The sequence below is a fragment of the Microchirus variegatus genome (assembly GCF_963457635.1).
Source record: "Microchirus variegatus genome assembly, chromosome: 18".
Lineage (NCBI taxonomy): Eukaryota > Metazoa > Chordata > Actinopteri > Pleuronectiformes > Soleidae > Microchirus > Microchirus variegatus.
Window position 1 is genome coordinate 10,700,009 of NC_139819.1, and position 15,640 is coordinate 10,715,648.

The following is a 15,640-nucleotide window of genomic DNA, read 5'->3' on the forward strand; positions in this document are numbered from 1 at the left end:
CAGGGTACAAGCACTGTACCTTTAAAATTTGTACCTGCTTGTTTGTAACTCTAAAGAAACATTTCTGCACCCCCTAGTGACAAAAATGGACCTGTACACACTGAGAAAAGGTACAGTGCTTGTACCCTGATAGGTACAACTGGAGCGACAGCAAAAGGTACAGTCTTGTGCTTTGATTTCTTATTGTGTACTGTATGTACCTATTGTATTCTCAAGCAGTAAAAGCTACACAAATATAACTTTTTTTTATATTTTTATATGTGTTTGCACATTCTGCCTTTTGTAAGTAGAGACATGACGTCCGCCCCCCATCTGTGGCTTTTGCGAGACTTTTAAATGAAGATTTTGCTGAAAATAGCACAGAGATTTAGAGGTGGAATGGTTATGCTTTGCTGGCCACACGGTGGAGCAAGGTTGCCGGTTTTTGGATCCCAGGTTTGATCGAGGGCCTTTCTGTGTGGAGTTAGCGTCTCCTTTCTGTGTCAGCGTGGGTTCCTTTCATAGTCCAAAAATATGCACATTGGAGATTAGAGCTTAGGCCTGTCTAGGTTATACTCTGCCTTTAGTTTGTGCATTGTATTTAATTAGCTTAATTTTATATATTAATATAAAATGCACTGTACCTCTTTTTCTGCGTGTTCACCAGGGACCTTATACCTTACGGAATGTGGCCAACAAATTCTCACTTTTCTTTTTGTTCCTCCAGTAATGCACCACTCCCAGCCATGACCTAAGTCCTCTCCACCCTCGGTGACCCTTGCAGGATGACTGCAGTTTGCCCCACTGAGAGCAGCCCAGAAGGAACTGAAGCTGGGGCTGGGACGGCAGGATCTAGGGGCTCGGGCACGGCAGCCACCGCTGGGGGCGGCTCAGTCTCTGGGGCTGAGACCGGGGAGTCAAACGGAGAGTCTGTCGGAGGTTCCCTGGGAGGCACGGCTGCGGTCACAGGTGGCCAGAGGTACGTCCGTTGGAGCCGCCAGGACAGTTCGGACATCAACACGGACGACGAGGGAGCCGCCGTCCGCCGCCTTACGCCACTGGAGAGGTTGAACCTCGACATGTGCCAGGATGACAGGTAAAGGAACGAGAGATAAAACAGGAGTCACAAATTCTGTCCCTAGTGGTTTAACTCTATTATACCATAGAGAGTATTTAGTGTAGCACCTGTCCTCTAATGTTATTGTTACTCTGAACACAGGGTTGTGCGTGAGATGACAGTGGGGAGGAGAATCGGTTTCTACAAAATTCGCGGAGAGATCGGCTGTGGAAATTTCTCCCATGTAAAGCTGGGAATTCATGCCCTCACCAAAGGTGGGACACCGCGTCTTAATACATTAATACATCCACCTTAAATAATTTTTAAAAATGCTTTTGCTCTGGCTCTTTTTCCCTTTTTGTTTCTTAGATTTACACAAGTGATAATTCAGCTGATGGGCTCTTTCCATCAGTCGTCTGCGACACTTAACACAGTGTGTTCTTAAGCAGCAATTTACTAACAAGGTGATGCACTCCTGACCGGGGGGCTGATTCAGCCACAGAGAGACAAAATGTCTGCTGTCCTTGAACAGATGGATTGATTAGAGATCTCCAGTTTCCTTAGCGACGGCTGAAATTGCTGCATGCCTCATCAAAGCTCGGAGAGGAAAAAGGAAATTGTGTGTGTGTGTGTGTGTGTATGCACGTACACGTTCTATGTTTTAGTGCAATATGCACTTTTCTGTACACGTGTAATATAAGTGCTACAGTTTAGCCCCAAAAAAAAACACACAATATGAGCTCCGATGCATTTTAAATGCTCATTGAAGGCTATGTCACAGCTGAAAGGAAGCCTCGTACCAGCCTGAATAATGTATACTGACGCACAATTAGATATCTCAACGCCGTTTTGCCCCTTAAGAACTTTTCTGTATTTAGTTACCTGAGATCTATTTTATCCCGATGAATCATTTAAACGAATCTCGTCAAGTCATCGGCTTGAATCTGACACGCTGTCTGTCAAGTCCTTTTTCGATCCCCTGCAATAATAGTTGGTTGCATTCATTTCCCTTTAAAATTAAACTTGTTTTTCAGGTTTCTCTGCACCGTGTGATATTACATCGCATTACATTATTGTACATAATACAAACGCCCAGGGTTTCAGGTGTGTTTGAGCAGGGAAACATCAAAAACATGCAGGACAGTGGCTCCCCAGGACCAGGAGTGAGAAACCCTGCAATAGTCCATCATTTCCGTGCTGTACCTGTCACCCTAGTGGTTCATTTTGAAATTGTTGGCAACTGATTGTTGTGTGGCCTCATGTTAGCCAGCAGCACTAAGCTGATGAATATGCGTTTGGTACAAATCTTGACTCGTCCTGGCGCCACGAGGGGTCTTAAATGAGCTTATGGCTCATATCATTATTGGCAGCGAACCACGATGGGATATTGGGATGTTGTTTCCTTGCTTAATTTGTGCTTCAGACAGTCTTAAACGGTCTTAAATCTTGCACGCATTACTATCTCTTGGCATTATTAGAATTTTTATTCTGTACATATCTGCTCAGTCCTGATGTATGATGATGACAGTCCTCCATCATATATGTTATCTGGAGCAGAGCATCATGTCTGGTCACATCACAAGAAATGTTGTGTTTGCTGATGAAACTAGGCTTTATGTTTTTATATCCTCTAGCTTTATAATATTGTTGTGGTATCTTAAATATATAGTTATTAGAAAATAAGAAAAATTTCAGTGGTGATACGCAGTGTAACACGCAACGAGATAGTTGCATTTATAATGTTTTGACTTTCTTTTACATAATAAAGCTTAATGTTGGTTAAAAAAAAACATGTAATTTTTTCTGTACACTCTTAAAAATAAGGGTTCCATAGCTTTCAAGGGCTGAGGTTCTACCTGGAACCATTTGCTTCTGCTTTCCCGAAGAAAGGGTTTTTTCGAGGGGTCTTGGTAACACTAATGGTTCCAGACAACCCTTTGAAACCCCTTTCCTGAATAAAAGGTTTTAAAGGGTTCTTGGTTATAAAAAGGTTCTACCTGGAGCCAAAAAGGGTTCTCCTATGAGGACAAGTCGAAGAACCTTATATGGTTCTACTTAGCACTTTTATTTCTAAGAGTGTGCTTAGAATGTTCAACTCCCTCTGATATTTAGTTTCATGCATCACTGACCGTTGGCTGCTCTGTCACCAGATAAGGTGGCCATAAAGATCCTGGACAAAACCAAGCTGGATCAAAAGACCCAGAAGCTGCTGTCCAGAGAGATTTCTAGCATGGAGAAACTACACCATCCCAACATCATACGCCTCTATGAGGTTTGACTCGTGTCATACACACGTACGATTTACGATGATCGATATAACTAGCGCACGTCTTCTCTCCATCGTTGTAGGTGGTGGAGACATTAACGCGGTTGCACTTGGTGATGGAGTATGCTGGAGGAGGGGAGCTTTACACCAAAATCACAACTGAAGGGAAACTTCCTGATGCCGATGGCAAGATTGTCTTTGCTCAGATCCTCTCTGCTGTCCAACACATGGTCAGGACATGTGGGCTTTTTTTGTTTGTTTTTTATTGAAATGTTCTGAAACAAACACCAACCTGAATGCAAAGAGCAACATATATTAATTACTCTCTTAAAGTGAAATAGTAGTACTATTATTTACTGATCCAGGTGCAAATCTTAAACACCAGTTACTGCATTCAAGTTTTTTAATCCACTCTTTCATCACTCTTAATCTTAATCTAATCGGCGAAAGGCTCATTGTACCAGACTCCTCCCCCTTTTTTAAGCTCCACCTGGGCTGTCAAAGCATGAAGATGGAATTAATTAATTAAATAATCCCTAGAAAGTTTACATGTGATGGACATTTTGATGGAAGCATAACAGAGCTGTTGTGAATTAGACTAGTCTAGGTTAGATTACCTCAATTACCGCCATGCCATAAAGTCACAAGGGTTTAGTTATTTGCTTTGTTAGACTTTCTTTTTTTTAATATATTCTGTTATTTAAATTTAGTTGTCATTTAAATTGAGTTCGCTAATTCGAAATTTTAATTATATTCTTTCATCACACATAGCCATACAGCACCCTTCAGAATTTTATTTTATTTTATTTTATTTTATTTTATTTTATTTTATTTTATTTTATTTTATTTTATTTTATTTTTATTTTTTTATGACATTTTGTTCCTACCTCGTTTTTTTAATGTGTGATGGAACGACAATAAATAATCTTGAATTAGATTAGGCCAAGCTCATGCTTCAGTTAGTAAAATATTAATATCTGTTGGGTCAGAAAGCCCACTGACATGGCAATTACATTGTGTTATTAATACTTAGAGATGTTTAACAAACATGTAGGGGCCAAATATAGGCCAAATATAATTTTTTTTATAATGATTAAAGATGAAAAGTTAATCTGATTAGCTGTCCACTTGGATTCAAATCTAACTCATTAAACCATGACATGAATCAGATAAAATGTTTCTGTGGATTAATGAAGGTTCAACACATTTTTTTTCTTCCTTCCACAGCATGAAAGCAACATCATCCACCGTGACCTGAAGGCAGAGAATGTCTTCTACACCAGCAGCTCTTGTGTCAAAGTGGGAGACTTTGGGTTCAGCACGTTGAGCCGCCGCGACGAGACGCTCAACACGTTCTGCGGCTCGCCGCCGTACGCTGCGCCTGAGCTCTTTCGGGACGAGCATTACGTCGGCACCTTTGTCGACATCTGGGCTTTGGGCGTGATGCTGTTCTTTATGGTGACGGGCACCATGCCGTTCAGGGCGGACACTGTGGCCAAACTGAAGCGGTGCATCCTGGAGGGGGCCTACATTCTGCCTTCCTGGGTGCCAGACGCATGCCAGAGGCTGATCAGGGGAATCCTTCAACCTATACCCACCGACCGCTGCACAGTGGAGCAGATGATGGGCTGCGAATGGCTGCTCACTGTGGACTTCCCACGGGCGATGGAGCCTTTTAAACTTGACCCATCCTACCTTGCAGAGAGCGACGCTCCTGAACTCGACGCGGAAGAGAAGGAGGTGAAGGCAGCACTGGAGACGCTAGGAATCACCTCGGAGCACATCCTCAACAACCAGGGGAAAGACTGCAGGAGCTCCATCACCGGGGTCTTTAGGATCCTGCTCCACCGTGTCCACAAGAGACGGGCTGTTGAGACTGTGTCTGCAGTCACCAAGGTGGTCGCAGCAACTCCACCGAGTAAAAAGGAACGACTAAAAGTGTACCGCAGTTTACGGCACACGTCGAAACTCTGTTTGATTCTATGATAGGCTTCACTCTGGAAACGAACTGACGCTTAAGTCTTCGATGAGGCTGCATGGATCGCATTAGAAATAACAAGTGCTTTACAGGCCAGCATTGAACAGGAAATCGTAATTACCGTATACAATGCTATCCTGCTCCTGAAATCTGGGATTTCTTACTTAAGTGTCTCATTTAGCAAGTCAAATTAGTCTCTGTGAGAATATCGCTACCAGTAAATCATGATTATTTTTGACAGGGACAGCGAGGTATCCCGCTTGAGATTTGTAAATGTTATGAAATGTAATATTTAGGATTTGATGGCATACATATTTTTATTTGAGTCATGCAGGCCAGGTAGTTCTCATCCACTTATATTCTGTGCTTCGTGTTGCAACACCAATAATCCCAATGTCGCCTAAATCTTAAGGGTGAGATTTAGATATCAACATAATGCTAAGGTGATGAAGGGGTGAAGCATGCAGACAGCACATGAAATCTGTTTTTTTTTTTTTTTTTTAAATGCACTTTTCTGCGAGGCCTTAATTTTCTATAATGGTATCAGACAGACTTGTTTCATTGTACTCTTGATTTGATTTGATTATTTTCAATTTCTTTCCCCTGTGGCCTGAAAAAGCCATGACATGACACAAAGCTACAAATACCAACGTGCACCAACCATAACATAACATATAAGTCAGTCATGAGGCACGTTCACCTTTAATTTTGACTCACTATTTTTAAATTATTTGAATAATCTGATGCCATGTTGTATGTGTTCAGTAAAATAAATTGAAATGAAAATGAATGCCCCCCCCCCTCTTTTTTCGAACACACACACATGCAAACACCATATATTTAAAGGCCAACAAATCATATGCACATACTGTTAATGCATTGCATATATATGCATATAACTATAAATACACTACAACAATGATGTTTGAGTAGGGAGATCTCATGGCCAAAATCAAAATGTCATCAAACTCCATTTTATTGAGAGTTATGCTGCACAAAGACATAAAGACGGACTAGCTTAAACGTGTCTTAGCCAACATAGTTGTATTTTCTGCCCCCTCTAAACATTATTAGTTTAGATACATGTGATTATAGGATCACTCTTGTACTGAAATGGAGGAGATAAGCCGCTGATTTTGACTGAAAGTTATTCTAAAACAACGTCTTGTTGTGCAAAATGTATTATTTTTGTCAACAAAATGTACTCCAATTAATGTGTGTGTAATTTTGGAACATAATTCCAATGTTATTTGATGTTTCTAAAGCTAAATTCACTTCATACATGTCAATACACTTCCAGTCTTGGCAGTCGAGCGTATGAACGCTGAACTACACTCCCCAGAAGCCTCGTTCCGGAAGTCGACGCGCTCATATCCGCCTTCGCCTTATGACGCAATTTCTGCCTTGTTGGAAGGTGGTTTCAGAGGAAGCGCTGTGTACGGCTGTGTGTACGCCAAACCACCGCTGAACAGAGACACCATTAGACACCCGGGACGCACTCACGCGAATGGTATTTAATCCCCCATTACATCACGGTAAGGACATTAACGTCGACATTTAGCTGCATTTGCTGTTTTTCAACGAGTGTAAATTACCACACTCGCTTTAAAAGCAGCTACTGATAAGATTATTAAGATTATACGGCTCTTCGGTGGTGTTGGCCTTAAAGACGCTTCCTTGTTCTTTTTTTGGGGGGGGTGGAGTAAAATGGTGTAACTGAACCTTCTTCTCATGTTGAATAATAAATTTTAACAACGAAGCGAATGAGAAGCCACACTGCTTGTGTCAGCAGCTAGCAAGCGGCAGAACTGGGTCATTTCGTTTGTGTGCTTCTTTCCCGAGTGTGGCCATGCTGCATGGACAAGACAATGAAGGCACGCTGCATTCGAGCAGCATTTTTGTTTCACAGCTGTTATGAAATTCAGCCAACAAAGTGTCGTTTCCCTAATTATCATACGGTTAGCATCTTTTATTTGTTTTGACATTTGATGCTGCAGTCGGATCTCGTGACAAAGACGTGGGGGCGTGGCCCACTCTAAGATGATGTCAGCGTGGTGGTGATGCAACGCGTGTGTTTACATGGCACTTTGGTGTACGTGGATGCGGAAGTGTCACTCATCGTAGTTAATAAGGTCCTTTTTAAAGTTATGTGACCACGGTTTAAACAAATATCATAACGTATGTATTACACATATATTACACAACAGCATCCAGAGAGATTGGACACTAGAGTCAGGCAAAACTGAACATTATTATACCAGCGTTTATATAACATTTGACTCAATCAAATTAGTAATTTTTGGTCTTTTTACGACGTTTACACAGTAAGTGTACTGTCAACACGATTTGCAATATAATTAATTTAATTCGAGTTTTTATATTATATTACATATATATTACAAATTACAAATATTATACATTTGTCAACATGCTAACTGTTGTACTCTACTGCAATGATTAGAAGTGAATAATTCTTACATGTTTGGATTTTGGCATGAAACGATTCTCATTCATAAACTCCAAAAAATCCAATTTGCTAATTATTGCATTATTTTTAAAAGGAAGTCAAGCCCACACACTTATTTAATTTCTACAAAGACTTAATTTGAGAACACTTTTACACATCAGAGTAGCTTTCTCCAGTGAAATTGAATTAAATATATTTTTTTCCCACTAAATCAAATTTTGTGTACAAATTAAGTTTTTTGTTTCAATGAAGTTGTCAATCTCTCAACCCTACCCCAGATCCACTCAAAATTCATCAGCAACTATTTGTGCCAAATAAACACCAGCTATCTGATTAATTATGCTGCTTGTGTGTAATGCAGCCTATAAGAGGGAGAATAAATTAGAGATCGATTGTTTAGTTCTGTTTTTGGCCAGCTATCTTTTACCATTGATCTGATCATATTGATCAGTTTAGTAAATTCTCATTAACTCATCAAGCATTTATTGAATAACACCGTCTACTAGAGCTGAAACAATTACTTGATTGATCTATTTTGAAGCTTTTTTCATGCTTAAAACAATATTTCTGGTTGTTTCAGCTTCTTAAATGTGAATATTTTGGGGCAGCGGTGGCTCAGTTGGTAGAGCACCTGCCCCATATGCTGAGGCTGTAGTAGACCCGTTTCCTGTCTCTCTCCACTATACTATCATTAAAGGCAAAAAGGCCCAAAAAAAATATATATATAAAAAAAAAAGTGAATATTTTTTTCATTTCTTTGCTCCATATAACAAAGAAATCATGATGCTGATCACCTACCTCTATGATAAAGAACCACAGAAATTGAATGATGACGTCATCTCAATGCTCCTGTGTTTTGACAGATGTCGATGACTGAGGATCTTCCAGACATGGATGGAACAGATCTTTTGGGGATGCTGTTTCACGACGGATCTACCGAGCCCTTCTTTCCTGATGGGAGCGGGCTCATCGAATCTTGGCTGTCTGAACAAGATGTAAGACTTCATGCACACTAAATAATAAATAAACACAGGACAAAGCTAGTTGTCGATAACAGTAGATAAACTCTACATACCAGTGAAGAGTTAAATATTGTTTTTTGTCTCCCAGATGCTCACCGGTATGGATACTGAAGACTTTCTGTCAAGCTTGTTAGAAGAGGACGACAATTTGAGGACCATCTGTCCCTCTCATTCTCCCTTGGGCAGTGACAGTGGCATTTCTGATGACAGCAGCACTGGGGTTGGAAACAACAATGTTCTGGGAAGTCCTCACAGCAGTGATAGTGATGTTGTGCCCAGCCCCAGTTACTCACAGTCCAGTCCTGTGCACTCGGTCCCTGCACCGGCCCCTGAAGAGCTCCACACAGAGAGTCTGGAGGCCTTGACAGTTCAGGCAGATCACAGCTACTCTTTGCTGCAGGGTGGAGGGACAGACATGGATGTCCTGCAGAGTGTGAGGGCAGAGAGGCCAGACACCGATGTCTTCATTGATCTGGGTATGTGCAATCCAAGAAATCATTTAGCTTACTTTAACTCATATCCCTTCAGATGAGAGGGATTTGTTTAAAGTGTATGGGAGATGCAGTAACAAAAGGAGGAACTTCAACAGAACTCTTGTGTGTTTTCCTTGTGGCAGACGACCTGGTGAGTGAGGAAATGGAGGAGGACGACGACATCACCAGTGAGCTCCCCTGCACTTTGGCCATAGACGACTTGACCGAGGTTTCCACGTTGACCAACAAAACAGACCAGGTCAGTTTTTGTCTTTCACTGCTTTAATTATCGTATTGAATACTCAAAAAGGTGTTATATGATTTAGTCCAACATACTTTTTTTGGAACCAGGGGGGTCGCCCCCTGCTGACTAACTGCTACTCTTGTGAAGGATTTTCCTCTGCCTTGTTTTTCAAACTCTGCATCCATTTCCAGAGTCAGTGAATTGTACACTGTGATTGTGATCTCATCCTGTTTTTTTCCCCCTTCCTTCAGTTTCAGTTCAAAGAGATTGTGCTCAGTGAGGAGGAGAAGCGGCTTCTGAATAAAGAGGGAGTCACCATCCCCACACACATGCCTCTCACAAAGGTAATTGATACACACACCGTATACATTTTCTTCAACTGATGCGATGCCAGTGGTATTGTCATAAGCATGAAATAAATGCTCTATGGACTTACTGTGTTATAATGTCAACACTGTGGCTGAAACCTTTTGCCTCTGTGTTACAGGCAGAGGAGCGGTCCTTGAAGAGGATCAGGAGAAAGATCCGCAACAAGCAGTCTGCTCAGGAAAGCCGCAAGAAGAAGAAGGTGTATGTCGACGGACTGGAGAACAGGTGAGATGAAAGCACCACACATGTATCCAACATCTCCGTCCTTACTTATTTATTAATCACTGTGCATAGAGGTGTGTTTTTAAAATCATATTTTAACACAGGGTTTCCTCAACATCCACTTCATATTCTTTTTATTTCAGCATTCAGATTAATTCATGGTCCTACATAGATGACACCTTGAAAGGATTTTACTGGTCAGTCAGACAGTTGTGGCTCTTTGTTTAGATATTGTAACTGGGGGAAAAGTCAGCAATTTGAGTCTCAGTAAGGGATTAATTCTTTTTTTTTTTTATGTCTACACAACCGGACATAATTACAAAAAACCCTGCCTGCCACTCCTTTCACAAGCTTAAGACATTTTTATGCCTCACTGTGCTGCCTGTAATGCCCCCTTTTCCCCCCTAGAGGGCGTGCACTCCCCAGTTATGAAACGAGTGATTTATTGTGTCTTTTGATTTTTATAGTTCAGCTTTTGCGGTTGGACAAATATTCAGTGTATGTTTGTATACAGATAATTAATAAATGTCTTTATTAATGTCCGTTTACCACAGGGTTGCCATCTGCACTGCACACAACCTGGAATTACAGAAGAAAGTCCAATTGCTTCATAAACAGAACATGTAAGAACTCAGTGTGATTCCATCTGTATTTGTAATTTTTTAAACTTTGCATCTGCTGAGCTCTTTTAAAGTAGATGTTTTTCCTCTTACAGATCCTTGATAGAGCAGCTGAAGAAACTACAGTCGATGGTGAAGATGTCGACGATGAAGGTCAGCACCACCAGCACTTGTGTTATGGTAAGTTGGTGCACAGTATTAATGTTGATCTTTTCACTTGATGGTTTGTTAAATATCAAATGCTGCAGTATTCCTCACTTTTTCTCGCGTTTCCCCTTCAGGTGTTCCTGCTCTCTTTCTGCCTCATCATCTTTCCATCAGTCAATCCTTTTGGGAGAAAAGCAGAACAAAAGGAAATGTACACACCCACCTCGAGTAAGTCATGATGCACAGAACATTCATTTAAGTATGTAGTAGCAGACTTAACGATATGATTACCAGAGGAAGATTTTCAACTTGCTATTTCTTCATTATTGCAGTCATCTCACGGACCTTGCGCTCACTGCCACAAGACAGCACGTATGCCATGTCCTACATGGAGCCCGAAGAAGATGATTTTACATTTGGCCCCCAAGCAGAGGTGGAGAATGTTAAAGCCATATTTACTCAGATAAGTCAGAAAAATCACACCCCTGACTACCAGAGAGTGGAGCAAACCGACTCGGAAACAGGCGTCAACAGCAACTCTTCGGCAGACTTCGCCAGTCCTGCTCAGGCTGCAGAGATGAAGCCGGGTCCAGCTGGTGGTTTAGGGATTTCACAGGAAGGATCCCTTGACCCAGTTGTGGCTGCTTCTGCTGTGGCATATGACGTCTCGGGGTCCAAGGATAACTGGATAGACCGGAACCCTCCCTCTGTCATATTACCTCAGCACCATTCTGATGAGATGTAGTAAGGTGATATTTATCATCATATCCACTAGAGGGGGGTCCATAGTCGTGATATTTTGGGAATATAAACTGACATAAGGATGAAGGGAACATACCTGTAAATATATATGACCTCAGATCAAACTGCCCCAACTTTTCCCCTCTGATGTACTACTGTTACTTTATTTGCACTTTGTTCTGTTTTCCTTGAACTAATGGGCAAAAAGAAGAGAAAGACACTCCAGCAGTGTAAACTACCTAATGAAAAGGACAATGCAGAGATAATATGCATGCCTGTGTTGCTGGAGGTCATGTGCTACACTGGTGGCACTGATTGGTCCGACATTATTAGCAGTAAAGACTCAAATTTTGTCCAACTTGTTGGCACCACCACAACCCAGCAGTAGTGTAATCAAAGAGAATGTCATGACATTATTCAAGGGCGAGCTTCCTTTGACCATCAGATCATAATATACGCTTCTTAATCACGACTCGCTCTTGGTAAATTGCGGTAAAAGTAAGTACGCTATAGAAATTTGCACATTTGCAACATTCATTGCATTGCAGAAGACAGGCTGCTCGATAAGCTTGATCCAAGCTGTCAATCACCACGATGCTTAAGCCATTGCAGGACATTTGGCCATTTTAGAAGACTTTTGAAGTTTGTTAGCATTTCCCTTGTAACAAGGGTATCCATGCACCTTTTTTTTTTCCTCATTGTTTCCGTTTCTACGTTTATGTACAGCAAAGCAAGAAAACGTGTCTTTTAAAATAGAGAGCGAGACACTGTACCTTTTTGAATTTAGAATCATTAGTTGATCCTGGTCTACCCTCGAAATCACATTTGAGTCTTTACTTTTATGATCAAATCTGATGGAGCTTATCGTCTGTGTGCACAGAATAAGGAGTTCGATATAGTTGCTCTGTAAACTGTGTTGCAGTAAAAATGTACTCAAAAATGTGATGACCTGTTCTGTCAGTGAGGCATTTTTGTTTTTTTGTGTATTACGTTACTGTCTTTAATGAAATTTAAATGTTATTGGAACTGTTTTTTTTTTTTGTTTTTTTTTGGTATAATCAAGAGTCGGTAAGATTTTAAATGTGGCTCATGTTGAACAGTTGCACTGACATTTGACATTTGTCCAAGAATGTAAATAAGCTTAAATGACTGTAGCTTTTCTGTACAATTGATCTCTTTATGTATGAAACATGTCTGGACATCTATGATGATGATAATAATAATAAACTTTTTTATATCAGAATAAACAGTATTTTCTGGTTTCATTGATCCACTTGACAAAGAAATCAAAACTGAAACCATTTTTTGCTTTGAGGACAAAACATGACATCTGAGAACATCATTTTGAGGTTTGGGAAACTCCAATCGGCAGATTAATAGATTATGAAAATTAGTCGGTCCTTTTTCAACCCAACTCTATTTTGGATGTTACAAAAGGGAACACCTGCAAAGGGGCTTTCGGGATTTACATACTGCATTAGATTCAAGTGTCCGCTAATAATAAGTTCATTTTTTTTCTTCAATAGTGCCATTTGCACATGCAAATAAGTGGTTACAGCCTTGAACATTTACAGCTACCTATCACAGTTTTTATTCATGCAGGGAGATTTGGTTCTAATTAAAGCGTCCATGGGCTGTTTACAGCCAGTTGGGGATTTTCCCCAATCCCCTTAGACCATCTGATGACTGTACTACTGCAAAAGATATAAAGATAGAGAAGCTTCCACACACATAATAATTTAACCTAACCACCATATTGACACAGTGTATGTATATAGTGTATCAAGACAGTGTGTTAGGTTAAAAAATATGTATATAAATAAGGCAATATCATGTCAAAATGTGCATAAAATGTATTAGTGTGGAATGGATAATACAGTAGGCTTATTAAAGAAGAATGTAAACAACTACTATCACTAATTTTTGTTTTTGATTGGATGTTTTTTTAGCTGCTCCATGGCTGACACACACTATCTCCCCTGACCATATAAGTAGCCTCCGCTGTGGGGAAATAACATAATACAGGGACTGTTTGGTGACTCACCATGAGTCATGAGCTTTTCCAACATGTTCGGGCTAGTCGTAGTAGTGGGAGAAAGGTCGCTCGCTCCATGGCCACCAGGTGGCAGAGTAAGTCCAAGTTTCAGACAGTGACAGTCAATTGTGTGTCAGTGAAGTTGTTTGAGGTGAGGGTAAAGGTCAACTGGTGGTTAACAACAAAATGTCAAGAGTGGGTTTGTTGTTATTTGACTCATTACCAGAAAACCACCTTTCAGGGAAAAACAATATTACAGTTATTTAACCTGAACTCAAATCAATTTGTGTGTCTCAAGTGCATCAAACATGTCCGATTAGGATGTTTTATAATGTGTAATTACACTTACACGAATCATGGCTTATACAAGGAGACAGGGAGCAAACACAGGTGTGACTGATCACATTAGCTGATGACTCAGGTCAAATTAAGTCGGGTCCGCGCAACGAGTGAATCAGCGTGAAGCTAAATGGAACTCAGCCGTCATTAATTTGATTGTTTACACGTGCGCCGTTCCTACTGTGACCTGGCGGAAGTGGCTACTGCTGCTGCTGTTGTGCTAACTAGGCCTCATTTTCAAGTTTAGGTAAGACTGGTGTGTAAAAACACAGATAAGATAAAAATGACCAGATAAGAATACTAGACAGCGGCACGTGGCGTTTTTCTGGGTGGGGGGGTCTCGGGTGTCGCGCCGGCATCTGCCGAGGGGCTTCTGAATGGAGTGGGGTCACTCATACACGTCTCATGAAAAGACGAGGGGGCAGGTGGAGGACGTTCGTATTGTCGGGGACACAAAGTCGCCTTTGTTTTCCTCCCTCCTCCTCCTCCTCCTCTAACGACGCGCGTCGAGACAAAACTGGCAATTACGCCTCCTTTTCAGTGGACTAAGTAAAGAATAACACAACACAAAACAAAGGTGTCGTGTGCCGCGGAGACAAGCTGTGCTTTAAGTGGCCACTCCCGCCAGTCCCACCCCCCCCCGCGACACACGTCGAATATTCTGGGTCAGAACTAGCTTGTGAGGCAGCTAGGTCTTCTGTGACATGTACGCACACGTTAGCTAACCGGTAGGAAGGATGCATGCAGGTGTGCGCAGGTGCATCTCCTCCACCACCACACAGGGAACAGTCTGCAAATATCACAGCAGTAATTCCCCCCCCCTAAAGCTGCGGGGGAAATCCAGACACTAAACGATCTTTCCAGACTTTACCATGCGGGGACAGGGACAGAGAGAACTTGGCAACTGATTTCACAGCTTCAGCCTCTTCATCTGATTCTCTCTCTCCCCCTCCCTCCAGTCATCTGTATATCATATTCAGTTTTGCCACTGAAATGCATGCAATGGTCTCCCATATTCCCTCGGGTTTCATAAGTGTCATGTGAAAACGGTTATTGGTGCTTTAACACTTGCATAACTGGCGAAACTCACAAGGCTGCAGGACCCTGGCATCACTGCAGCGCACTTGTCTTATGAAAGAGGTGTTACCTGTCAGTCACAACATAATCTGACCATTTATAGATATTTGTTATTATTATTAATAATAATAATAATGTATTTTTAAAGTGACTTTAATTCCATTTTTTGTCGCATTGTTTCAATTATCTCCCATTGTTTTAGAACATAATGAAGCCAGATAACAGTGTTGCATATTTCAAAAAACTTTATTTAAAACTAAACACGGAGCAAAATTCCTCTGTAACAGTGTGTTCTAGCTTTGCTGTGTTAATAATTACAGTGACATTTAGTTTTTGTACATTGTGATGATGTTGACAAGGCAAGGACTCGGCAGTGGGTGAGTGTGTGGTGGTGGTGTGTGAAGGAGGTGGAGGAGGGAGAGAGGATTTCTTGAAATATTGCAATCTTGCCCCCACGTGGGGTTGTCAACAAGATCAGCAGCACAGCAAGCCGGGACTTTTGTTTTTCCTCGCCCCGGCTGCTCTGAGCCAATGGTATGAGACACGAGCAGGAAAACACCGCCCTTTGCCGAGAAACAACGCCGCGCTGCTATAAAAACACCCA

General features: G+C 41.3%; 2 protein-coding genes across 2 annotated transcripts; both read left to right on the forward strand.

The window, feature by feature from the left end:
- Positions 1-764: 764 nt before the first annotated feature.
- On the forward strand, positions 765-5,288 carry nim1ka (NIM1 serine/threonine protein kinase a; the record flags this gene model as incomplete). The annotated part of the gene is made up of 5 exons (XM_083904455.1): positions 765-1,075; positions 1,199-1,311; positions 3,187-3,308; positions 3,386-3,532; positions 4,530-5,288. The coding sequence occupies 5 exons, from the start codon at positions 765-767 to the stop codon at positions 5,286-5,288; spliced, it is 1,452 nt and encodes a 483-aa protein (XP_083760581.1).
- Positions 5,289-6,749: 1,461 nt separating this feature from the next.
- Positions 6,750-12,776, forward strand: creb3l3l (cAMP responsive element binding protein 3-like 3 like). Its single transcript, XM_083905286.1, has 10 exons — positions 6,750-6,815; positions 8,611-8,742; positions 8,858-9,245; positions 9,386-9,501; positions 9,738-9,830; positions 9,974-10,080; positions 10,632-10,700; positions 10,793-10,877; positions 10,979-11,072; positions 11,177-12,776. Exons 2-10 carry the CDS (start codon positions 8,611-8,613, stop codon positions 11,587-11,589), a joined length of 1,497 nt encoding a protein of 498 aa, XP_083761412.1. The 5' UTR covers positions 6,750-6,815; the 3' UTR covers positions 11,590-12,776.
- The last annotated feature ends 2,864 nt before the right edge of the window (positions 12,777-15,640 follow it).

Coding starts and splice junctions, on each gene's coding strand:
- creb3l3l (XM_083905286.1), top strand. CDS start 8,611: ATGTCGATGACTGAGGATCTTCCAGACATGGATGGAACAGATCTTTTG. Junction 9,831..9,973: donor CACACATGCCTCTCACAAAG/GTAATTGATACA, acceptor TCTGTGTTACAG/GCAGAGGAGCGGTCCTTGAA. Junction 11,073..11,176: donor AATGTACACACCCACCTCGA/GTAAGTCATGAT, acceptor TCATTATTGCAG/TCATCTCACGGACCTTGCGC.